Raw genomic sequence first — 12198 nt, forward strand, 5'->3', positions numbered from 1 at the left:
GTGCTTTTTATAGGGTGTTCCTGCTCCCCTCCACCTAGGAATGTATTTGTGTAAACACAGATAGCTTTACTCTAATTACGATTGCATTCCTTGCCTTTTTTCATTTTTTCCTCCTGGAAAGAATGCTCCAGAATGTATCTGTGATTAGCGGTACCGGTGCCTTCTCAGTTTGTCTTGATGTTGGAGCTGGTGAAGTGTAGAGAAAAAGCCCATTGGATGGGGGGTCGGGGGGTAGGCAGATGGCCCGGGCTCCAGTCTTGGTTCCACAGGCTGGTTTGTTTTACGCCTTTGGCCAAGTTACTTAACCTGTCTTAGGCCTCTGTTTCCTTAAGAGGAAAATCAGGAAGTTATACTCGATGCTCTAGTGACCACTGCGGGGGGCTACGGGGCCACCTTTGTACGAGAAGCAGGGACTTACCGACCACCTTTATATGTCCTGTGTCTTTTGCTTAATTTCTCCAAACATCAGACTCTATGTACCACAAGTTAGTTTCAGAAACAAGACCCTTGATAAAGATAGAAAACAAAGATAACATTTACTTTTACCAATACTGTAGACATTACCCAAAAGCATCGGAAAATCCAGAGCATTCTAAATTAGTGCTACCTACAGTGATACAAATGTGAGTGATGAAATAAGCCGGTAATTTCTTTTTGGGAATTTAGAAATTTAGAAATTTGGAGATTTTTCACAATTGCTTTTAAAAGCGAACAGATCTAGGGGCGCCTGGGTGACTCAGTTGGCTGAACGTCTGATTCTTGATTTCAGCTCAAGTCATAATCCCAGGGTCATGGGATCAAGCCCTGCGTCAGATTGATCCATACTCAGTGCAGTGCCTGCTTAGGCTTCTGTCTGTCTGTCTCTTTCTCTCTCTGCCCCCCACTTGCACTCAGTCTCTCTCTCTCTCTCTCTCAAATAAAAACAAATAATAAAAATAGAAGCAAACAAGGGAGCCTGGGTGGCTCATCTGGTTGAGTGTCCAGTTCCAGTTTTTGGCTCGGGTCATGATCTCGCAGTTCGTGAGTTCGAGCCCCATGTTGGGGCTCTGTGCTGGCACGGAGCCTGCTTGGGATTCTCTCCCTCCCCCCCCCTCCCCCCCCCCCCCCCCCCGCTTACTCACTCACTCACTCTCTCAAAAAGAAATGAATAAACTTAAAAATCTAAAAAAAATAATTAAAAATAAAAGCGAACAGATCCAACTTTGATTTCACGGCTACTTTTGTCTTCTTTTGAAGCCTTGACATATGATAAAACTTTGTTCATTATTTTGGTTGGAGCAAAAGGTGATTGGGTACTACTGAAAAGTCTGAGGTACAGATTCTTTTATAGTAGATACGACCTCTGAAACCAGGCAAATGCTGCCTAATAGAGGTACCATGATACCGACTAGAATAGATTTCTAACACCAATTTTTAATTGGCTTGCCAACTGTTTGTGAATTGTCTTCAAAAATCTTCGAATTTTAAAGAACTTACTCAAGAAGTGAAATAAGGTATAGAGAGAGAACTCACGGGAAATAAATCACTTTGCTTCTAGAAAGCCCAAGAGTTCTTGACCGAAAAGGCAGTCGCTGCGGACATCTTCAAAGGAATCGGGCGAGGGGTCCGTTCTAGATATGAGGGAAGATGTATTGGCAAGAATGGTCTGTGTTCTTCCTAGGTCTGTGGAGAGTATTTCTTGACCTTAAGGAGAAAAATATGACACTGATTATTACTGAACAAGGCATCCTGACATCAGCGGACCATGAATGTATTATTTAATCTAATTACTCGCTTGCAGAAATGTGTTTAAGAATGCATGAGCCTTCAGGTTAATGGCTAATTACTAAACGTCTGTCTCCTTGCACTCTCCCCTCTGTGGCTCTAGGATGCCCTGGCGAGTTGTGACGTGAACGGGAATGATCTGGACCCAATGCCTCGTTACGATGCCAGCAATGAGAACAAGTAAGGCCTGGCGGAGGGGTGGCTGGTGCGTGGCCGCCAGAGATTTGTGTTTTCTGTTCTTGCTGAGGGGAGTGTCTTCTTGGAAATCCTTGGTAACAAATGATCTGTAAATTTGCTCCAAGGTGAACAAGTCTTTTTGTGCTGAGGCTTCTGGGTCGTGAAAAGGGGTGGTCTATACTGTAAGAGCAGTTGCAGAGAAAACCGTGGGGCAAGACTCAGTGTTTCCATCTCTCGAGGGCACAGTTGGGGTATGTTGCCCCCCCCCCCAGAGGTAATTGGCCTGTGACCCATTTTGGGGGGCTGGGGCAGGGGTTCAAAGTGAGAGGCCAAACAAAGCGTCCCCCCAAAGAGTTACTTGATTCTGTTAAACTCAACAAATTTCACTGACTGCCGTGCTTCAGGTCTCTCCCAGGGGCTTTCTTACTTGCTTTTTCTTCTGTAGTGATTGTGTTTTCTGCTAATATACATGAAATACCTATAAGGTTTGCCGTGTACAGAACCCATTACCCTTTATATCCTCACAGTCAAGAGCCATAGAAACCCATTTAACCACTTTCCTACTCTCCAGCTAGTAAAGTAGTTTTTGCGAGAGCAAATGAAAATGCACATCCATTCGATACCTTGGGATATCTGAACATTCTTGAGAAAGTAAGTGGGAATGGTTTTTCTTGCTTAAGATGACCCAGATTCTTTAAAGGATTAGTAGATATTTCTAATCTCTAGATCACATTAGCTTTTTTTCCTTCAACCGCAAAGCTCCAGGATAGTGCTGTGATTTAAATACTATCATTTCAATTTTTACTTAACATGATTTAGTTTAGGATCTCAAAAGTAGCCAAGAGAAGTGTTTTGCCCATTTATTATGTGCTATTTCCAGCCCTTGCCTTTCTTTAGGGAAAAATGTCTCAGTATTATTTGATTAAGTCAGTCAATAAGTTTAGATAAAACCATCTGACCTAGATAATTGTGACTGTACGTTGGGGTTTTCTATTTTTTTCTTTTTCTTTTTCTCTTTTCACCACCTACAAAGAAGCCTCGAAATGTTACTGTGGAAAATACGCTGTTTGCTAATGATTCAGTAAATGGTGCAGTTCGGATTCAGTGGTGAAAGCAGTAATATATATCACGATTTAGATAGAATTTGCAGAACCTTCTAAACAAAAGAAGAAAGGGACCTAAATTGCACTGGATAGTTTTCTTTCAGTCCTAGTCATTCCTGTTCAGATCACATTGCTTAAAGTTATAGTGAGTTTCACACAAAGGGTTCTAATTTGAGACAATGCACGCCGTCGACTCCTGCTCAGGTGCCTGCCGCTCTGTGTGCGAGAGAAAACAACGGAGGTAAAGATTAAAATTCTGAAAAAGAACAAAGAAGAGAGAGGAAAATTAGCCAGTTGGGAGGTGAGGGGAAAAGTAAACAGAACAGACGACACCCCACCCCCCCACCCCCCCGCCACAGGATGGTCTTCGGAAATATGACAACTTGCCAGGTACCGTGAAGCGGAAGGTGAGGGGCTTGAAATCTAAGAGGGACTAGCAGCCGCAGGTGTGGACAAGCGTGGACGATGGTGATCCTGGGGTGTGCATCCCTGCAGAGTTTGTGTAGTCCCACAGAGCTAGGTGCGTTTGCTCCATTCACCTGGAGTTTCTGGGACAAAATTGTGCGTTGACACATGCAAATTTCACAGTATCCTTACATTGTTGTCTAATATGTTAGTGGCATTATTGGAAGAAATTTGGGTTTTCAAGGCAAGCACGTAGGGGAATCCTACTATACTATATCCGTTGGCTTAATTTATTCCATCAACATGTGTACAGAGCAAAGAGAAACAGGAAACACACAGGCAAGACTAGATCATGTTCACGCCCGGAGTGTATTTGTGCAGGATGTCGAGGGACAAGAGGGGCGATAGGTAGAAGCCAAAAATGTTTTGTTCCCTCAACGGTCTTATTTGAATCTACACGTGGCGATTTTCTGCACTGAAACCCTCGTGGTGACGGTGACTGTTCTCGGAGGGTGTGTCTGACACGCGGCCAACGTCGCCGACCACAGAGTCTGTCGTTAACACAGACAGTTCTTTGAGTATTGGCTTTGAGGGCTTTTCACGGGCTGCCTTGTGAAAACCATATCTTTTGCGAGACTTCCTTTCAAACTTGGCTCGCCCCAAGACCTGTTTTTTCAAGAAGCATGGCCAGGGTCCTGCTCACTCTGGCAGATTTTAGCGTGTCCTGTTTTGACCCATTCTAAGTACCGTCCGTGGTTCGTTGAGTGCAGCGTGGGTTTAGCTATTGGCGCACACGGGCATTGTTCTAGACGTGCGCTTACATCTGTGGTCTTGACAGTGAAACAGGGCACCACCCCAGCGTCCCCTCCCTTTGTTTTCTAAGAGCGACCTGGGGCCTCAGATGTCCCCCTCCCTTCTCTCAGCCGCCTGATTCTCTTTTTGGCCGAACACAAGCGTGTCGTCAGGCATTTGGGGTTAAGATATCCTCTCTGCTCATTAGACCGTAATTATAGATGTGATTGATGGATGTGTCTTTAAGCATGGATCTGTAGCTGGATAATTCTGTTTGAATGGAAGTCACTTGGCATCAGGAAATTAGCAGCAGGTTTATAGTTTAGAAGAGTTGACAGTTACCCTTGGTTCTCCTGAATTAGCTTCATAATCTTTAGCCCTAACTACTCTGAGCTTTAGTGCTTTTTTTTTTTAATCTCTAAAATCATAATAATGCTTCTAACGAATAGTAACACATGTAAAACACCAAGCATAATAAAACGGACTACATATTAGGTGCTAGATAATTATAGCTGTTATTATAATTGTGTGCTCTCTTCCTATATCTGGTTCTTGATAAGTAATCAATTAAAGGGGCGCCTGGGTGGCTCAGTCGGTTAAGCGTCCGACTTCGGCTCAGGTCACGATCTTGTGGTCTGTGAGTTCGAGCCTCGCGTCGGGCTCTGTGCTGATGGCTCGGAGCCTGGAGCCTGCTTCGGATTCTGTGTCTCCTTCTCTCTCTGCCCCTCCCCTACTCCCACTCTGTCTCTCTCTTGCTCTCTCAAAAGTAAATAAACATTAAAAAATAATCAATTAAAAATTGCAATCAGCTCAACAGATATGTGCATAGGAACATTTCTAATTTAATCTAATACTTGGAGGTCTTCGTTTATTTCCAGGGTTAGACGTTTCGGTAGGTTTCTCTGTTGCTTTAGGTGCTGAGGGCTGTGGCTCCTTCAGTCTACAGTAAATCTGCTTTTCTTCAGTTCTATTTCCCCATCTCCTTCAGCAGAGCATGAATCTTTGAATTTGCTGTATGATAGTGAAGGGGAGGAATTTCTAATCGTCATCAGAAAGCAATAGTTGAGGGCCACGATATGCGAATATCTCCTCTTTATATGGTCTGACCAGTATGTATCTGGAATTATTTCATACTTAGCTGCATTTGTTCATTCATCCTTCAGGTATTCACCGAGACCCTACTTGGTGAATGGCTCTGGGCTAAATGCTTACGGGATATGAGGATGAAATAATTTGGGCAGCTCACCAACGGGTTTAATTAGCAGAGGACTTACGAAGCTCTAATGCCTGATGGGTTTTAGGACTCCAAGAGATTGCACCCTCAAAATTCCATGCCAATCATCTCTGTTAAACTGACACGGTTACGTGTCTAGTGCTGACGCCTTGGGGTGACGGAAATCACGTCTGAAGTACAAAAGTTGTAAAGATTCCTTTTTTGTCGCTTTTTCACATCCCCCGTAACAGGTGCTATAGAAATAGCCGTACTCGAGGAGACCACACAATGTGTCCTGCCATTCAGGTTTGCCTCCATTTGTATTGGCTTGCTGAATACAGGTGACTGCGTTGTTCTAGGCTTAAAATAGAAATGCCTCCCTGCGAATGAAAGAGTCTCCTGGCATTTCATACCGCTACTCCTATTTCTGATAAATGAATTATTGATGTCTGAGTTAGATCTCCCCTTCCCTGCTTTGCCTCTTGTTAAATGTTCTCTCCATTTAAAAGTCATGGCAACATATTTAGTGGGAGGTGAGAGCACACATTTTATCTTGAATGTGTGATACGTGGGCCCAGAATCGAATTCCTTTTCAAAATGAACCACTCCGTAGGTTAAAGACTCATTTGTCAAAAGGAATGAATTTTTCATCTTCCTTTCTTACCTCGATTTTCAGGAAGATTTAAGGGTGGACGAAGCACAGTTTTTCTGGTTCTTCAGTCTCCTTTGCACATATCGCTTCCGGTTTTCAGAATGCCACCATGTTGTAGAAACCAAAGTTGTGTGTGGCCTTCTCTTTCTCGTGCCCACAGATGAGGACTGTGGTCAGCAAATAGTACTCCAGAGCAAAGCCAATGAGTCAGCATTTTCTACCTATGCAGAAAATACTTTAACTCAATTCTAGAGGGGGAAAAAAAAAACCTCTTTAGATACTTGGCCTTATCTTTAGATCTCCAACCTTGACAGGTAGCAGCCTTATTTATGTATTTTAATTTTTTTATTCAAGTATAATTAACATGTAGTGTCATATTAGTTTCAGTGTGCAATATAACGGTGTAGCAATCCTCTACATTTCTCAGCGCTCATCAACAGAAGTGTCCTCTTCATTCCCCTTATCCGTTTCACCCATTCCCCACCCACCTCCCCTTTGGTAATCACCAGTTTGCACTCTGTATTTAAGAGTCTGGTTGTTTTGTTTGTCTCTTTTTTTTTCCCCCTTTGCTCTTTTGTTTCTTAAATTCCACACAAGTGAAATCCTGTGGTATTTGTCTTGGTCTGTCAGGCTTATTTCACTTAGCTTAATACTCTCTCAGTTCATCCACGTTGTTGCAAGTAGTAAGATTTCATTCTTTTTTATGGCTGAATAATATTCCACTGTGTGTGTGTGTGTGTGTGTGTGTGTGTGTGTGTGTGCGCACGCGCGCATGTGTGTGCATGTGTGATGTCCTCTTTGTCCATTCATCTGTCAGTGGACATGTAAGTCACTTCCATATCTTAGTTATTGTAAATAACACTTCAATAAACACAGAGAAGCATGTATCTTTTTGAATTAGCGTCTTCATTGTCTTTGGGTAGATACCCAGTAGTGCAATTATTGGATCATAGGGTAATTCTGTTTTTAACTTTTGGAGGAACCTCTGTACTATATTCCGCAGTGGCTATACCAGTTTGTATTTCCATCACTAGTGCACAAGGGTTCCTTTTTCTCCACATCCTCATCAGCACTTGTTATTTCTTGTCTTTTTGATTGTAGCCATTCTGACCCTATATAAAGTGATATTTGATTGTGGTTTTAATTTGTATTTCCCCAATGGTGAGTGATGGTGAGCCTCATTTCATGTGTCTTTTGGCCATATGCGTGTCTTCTCAAAGAAATCTACAGATTTAAAGCAATCCCTATCAAAATACCAACATTTTCCACGGAACTACAACAAATAATCCTAAAATTTTTATGGAGCCACAAAAAACCCCAAATAGCCAAAGCAATCTGAAAAAAAAGAAAAAGCTGAACGTATCACAATCCCAGATTTCATGATATCCTCCAAAACTGTAGTCATCAAAATACTATAGTATCGGAACAAAAATAGACACACAGATCAATGGAAGAGAATAGAGACCCCAGAAATAAACCCACACTTTTATGGTCAATTAACCTATGACAAAGGAAGCAAGAATAGACAGTGGGAAAAAAGACATTCTCTTCAACAAATGGTACTGGGAAAACTGGACCAGCTACTACATGCAAAAGAATGGAACTGGACCACTTTCTTACACCATGCACAAAGATAAACTCAAAATGGACCTAAATGTGAGACTTGAAACCATAAAATTCCTAGACAAAAATAGACCATAGTTTCTTTGACATTGGCCATGGCAGCATTATTCTAGATATGTCTCCTAAGGCAAGGGAAACAAAAGCAAAATTAAACTATTGGGTCTGCCTCTACCAAAATAAAAAGCTTTTGCAGAGCAAAGTAAACCGTCAACGAAACAAAAAGCCTACTTAATGGGAGAGGCTATTTGCAAATGACATATCCAATAAGGGGTTAGTATCCAAAAACATATAAAGAACTTCTCCAACTCAACACCAAAACAACCCCCAACTAATCCAATTAAAAAATAGGTGGAGGACCCGGACAGACATTTTTATAGAAGCCTTATTTCTTTATACCCGGATTTAGTCAAAGAAGCTCGGATAAAATTATCATCTAGCTAAATAGGTCAGAAATGAGCCTACCAAAGAAAAGCAGGGCCAGTATCAGAGGCCAGTTTGTTTTTCCAAATACTTCCAACAGTTTTCCTCTAATCCTATTGGAAAATGGCACTATAATATACTATGTAGGAATTACTTAAACAGTGGTCATCAAATGAATTTACTTGGCATTGACTGCAATTGTGTGTGCTACAGTTGTACATGTTCTTAAAGTATATAGAACAGACAATTATGAAAAATGTCTGACACTTTTCATATGCAGGTACGGATTCTATGTGCATGAAAGAACATACAACAAATATTTTAGAAAATCCGTTTCTATCGTGTTGGGTTCACGATACAATACATTGAGATAAGTAACATTTTTGACCATCTTCTAGATTCTGGGAAGTGGCCGGGGTCTGGGCCCTCACGCAGTTAGAATACAACAGGACAAAGCCCTTCTCAGCCCGGAAGCCAGCCATCCCTCTCTCTTCCCTCACTGGCCCTTGGTCACAAGCCCTGCCTTCCTCAGCATGTTAGTCCTCCTCTTTAATAGCTCAGCCAAGACTTAAACCCCCAACCCATCCATGCCTCCCCTCTAGCCTTCCGTTGTTCTGTCCCTTCTCTCACCTGCATCCTTGTAAAATCTCCAAAATGGCTTCCCCATCTCCAGTCTTACCCCCATCCTGCTATCCAGGGACTATTTCTGAACCAAAATAAGAACATCCTTTAATGTTTTGACATTTTGTTAAAACTACAAGATGCTTTGTCCCCTACTCCTCCCTCACTATTAAGCCTGCTCTGCCCTGTGTGTCCACTCCTCCTTCATTGTATTTATCAGCCCGCAAGACTTGTGGAACTCTCTTAACGTGCTGCACCTATACAACCTTCCACGGTCAGAACCTGCACGACCCACCTTTCCCCTTCATCTGCTGTGACTTCCCTGTGATGTCTTCTCTCACCGCTGTCCTCTGAGCCGGATACCCTCCTGTGAGTTTTTCACAGTGCCTGTGAATTGACTTCTTTTATAAAACCCTTCCTGTGGTTGACAGGGTCACATTTACCAAGGCAGAGAATAGGGAGAGAACAGATACTGAGACGATAATCTCCAGTTTAGTTTGGGTTATAAAATGTTTGTTTGGTCTTACAGTAATTAGAAGAGTATCAACCTTGATCACTCATATAGGTGAATTAGCAAAATATATGGCAAAATAGTAACTATTTAAAAAGTGCTATATATACTGGAATTTTGGGCTGGTTACTTTTTTTTTTTTGGCCCTCCTGCCTGCTCTGTACCCGAGAAAGCTGACCTGTAAGGACTGTGTTAATGGACCCCCTTGCCCTCTGGCTTCCCATTGGGTTTGGTCAATGGAAGACTCAAGCAGGAGATCGCTGGGATACAGAAGAGTGGAGAAGGAGGAGTATTTATTCTCTGCCCCCCTCCTTACTGAACCATTGGGAACTAACCGTGTACCGGAAGATCATAACTCCAGTCAGGTGGCCCTAAGTCTTGCCTCCTAAGAGCTCTCCTTTGTGGGCATCGATAAGCACTCCTTCCCCCACGGTTCCAGGGTTTTTCCAGCATGGCTAGTTTAGAATGCCACCCTATTCCCTATCGGTTTCCCCAAATCCTGCCCGCATCCTTCCGTAAGTCCCTTGAATAAATTTTCTCACGTTACCCAGTGTAAAAGAATCCGCTATTTCCTGATTGGCCCTGACTGACACAGGCCTGTTAGTTTTTTAGCCTGGTGACTTTGGTAGAGTACGTGAAAAAAGGTCCAGACACTTCCAAGAAAGAAAACAACTAGGTTCATAGGAGTTGTGTAAATGGCTGTTTATTCTTTAGTGAGAACTGAATAAATACAAAAAATAGTTACCTAATCTAGAATCCTTATATACCTGTCATTTGAAGTATAAATATTAATTTTTATAAAACAACGTGTTCATGATTCGGGGGATTATAATCATGATAATTCAGTCTTCAGACCCCTCTGTTCTTTGTCAGTTTCAGGGTGTTCTTCCCCAGGATTTGGGGGCATAGTCTCTTGGGGCTCTCAGTAACAGTTTCAATAAAGGGTCTGATGGATGCTATAGGTTAAACTGAGGTTTGGGTATAATTTATGCGAACCCAGTGCGCTATTGACATGAATAATTGATCGTTGCTTCAATTTAAATTTCTTATTTAAAAAACAAACTCACAAATTCCTGAGGCCTCTAAAGCAGGTGGAATTGCAGTAAGGGAAAGATAAGTATCCTTTTTAAATAATGGATTAAGCATTTGAGCAAGGTTTCCAGACAGGTATATTTATTTGTCTTTCTCTTTTCATCTTCTCCTCTAACCTCCACCTTGGATCCTTCTATTTTCTCTTGTTTCTTTGTATCCTGAAACACGTAAAATTTAGAGCACGAAGGTCAGGGACTTGAGAGGTCAGTGTGAGCTGTGCATTGTTGCGGAGCTGAGAAGGCATTCAAGACCTTTCGAGTGCATTCAGCCAGTGGATACTCATGTCAGATGCTGAAAAAGAAGGCAGACTGGGGAGAAAAAGACACCTTGTTTTGTTTTTCTCACTCCCTGTGCAGATACTTAGAAGAAAGAACAGGCTGACAGTATAATCAAACTACAAACTGGCTAATTGTTCATTTTAACAGTTGACAAGATACGATTTCGATATTGGTTGTCGTCGTATTCAAATCCAGTGCCTTCTAAGTTAAGGGACTAGAGTTAGATTTTTTTTTTCTTTCCTAACTAAAAGGGACGTCATAGTTTTTGTGTTGTGGCAATTCAGTGAATGGCAGTGGACACCTGTTGCTCCAGTGGACTTAAATAATTCTGTGTGTTTCATATCAGTAGGAGGTCCGCATTTCTTTTTTTAAAATTATTTTTAACATTTATTTATTTTTGAGAGACAGAGAGAGAGTGTGAGTAGAGGAGGGGCAGAGAGAGGGGGAGACACAGAATCCAAAGCAGGCTCCAGGCTCCAAGCTGTCAGCACAGAGCCCAACGCGGGGGCTCGAACCCGCAAACTGTGAGATCATGACCTGGGCTGCTTAACGGACTGGGCCACCCAGGCACCCCAGTAAGTGTGCATTTCAATTACGATCCTCAACCAAAGGTGGAAAGGCAGAAAATAGGTCTTTTATATTAGAATATATTTGATTAGTTCTCATAAAATAGGTCACCAAAGAAGGCAAGGTGATGTAGTGAGAAAACAAAAATTGGTTGGATTTGATGAGACCTGTATACCAGCCCCAGCCTTGTTGTTCACTGTGTCTGTGGCCTGGGAGAAGCATCTTTGTTGGAACCTCCCTTGTCACACAGGTATCTCAATGTCCCTGACTGACTTAGCCAAAGAACTAGAAGTCTCTGGGCTTGCTCCTCGCTGTAGTTGAATATGACGTAAGCAGCTGCTAGTAAGGTTAACGCATCTGTATGCTTTCTCATTTACTGTTACACGTCAACCCACATTCCGAAAGTCTAGAGAGGTGGAGTAAAATGTCGAATGTCACCGAGCGGCAATCAGAATTTGAGCTCATTGATTCCCCCGCACCTATTTACCTGCATAGCCAAATTAATCTGTGGTCAAGTAGAGGGGAAATTAATTCCTGTGTCGAGCACATGCTTCAGTAACTTCTACTACCTTGGGAAAGCTGGAATGATCAAAATGCTGTGCCACTGTGGTCAGTAAATACTCAGTAGCTGGCTGGGCTGTACCAAGAGCTGGTACTCAGAACTCTGTTTCTCCTCGGGGAGGGGACTGGTCCATAAAGGCCGCCGATGCCTTGTGCACGTGTGATTTTGGACAAATAACTAAGATCGTTTATTACAGAAATTTATTGTATAGGTCTGACTTCCCACTGGTATTTGTTTTGTGGAAATAAATGAAGGCCACCCAAATGAGTCTAGGGCTGATTTATTCAGAGTTTGCTCTAGCAAGGGACTCAACCACCATCGCTTGAAGAGACCCAAGGGCAGAAACATGACTAGGAAAGCTTTATCATTATAAGAAAGGAAGGAAGGAAAGAAAGGGAGAGGGAGAGAAACAAAGAAA

General features: G+C 42.4%; 1 protein-coding gene across 3 annotated transcripts in view; it reads left to right on the forward strand.

The window, feature by feature from the left end:
- Nucleotides 1-12198, forward strand: part of PCSK5 (proprotein convertase subtilisin/kexin type 5) — a 447663-nt gene that overhangs the window by 130224 nt on the left and 305241 nt on the right. For all 3 annotated transcript variants that reach the window (XM_042911954.1, XM_042911956.1, XM_042911957.1), the window contains exon 5: nucleotides 1868-1944. In XM_042911954.1, coding sequence (XP_042767888.1) covers nucleotides 1868-1944 — 77 coding nt within the window. The remainder of the gene's footprint in view (nucleotides 1-1867; nucleotides 1945-12198) is intronic.

This window comes from Panthera leo, chromosome D4, assembly GCF_018350215.1.
Source record: "Panthera leo isolate Ple1 chromosome D4, P.leo_Ple1_pat1.1, whole genome shotgun sequence".
Lineage (NCBI taxonomy): Eukaryota > Metazoa > Chordata > Mammalia > Carnivora > Felidae > Panthera > Panthera leo.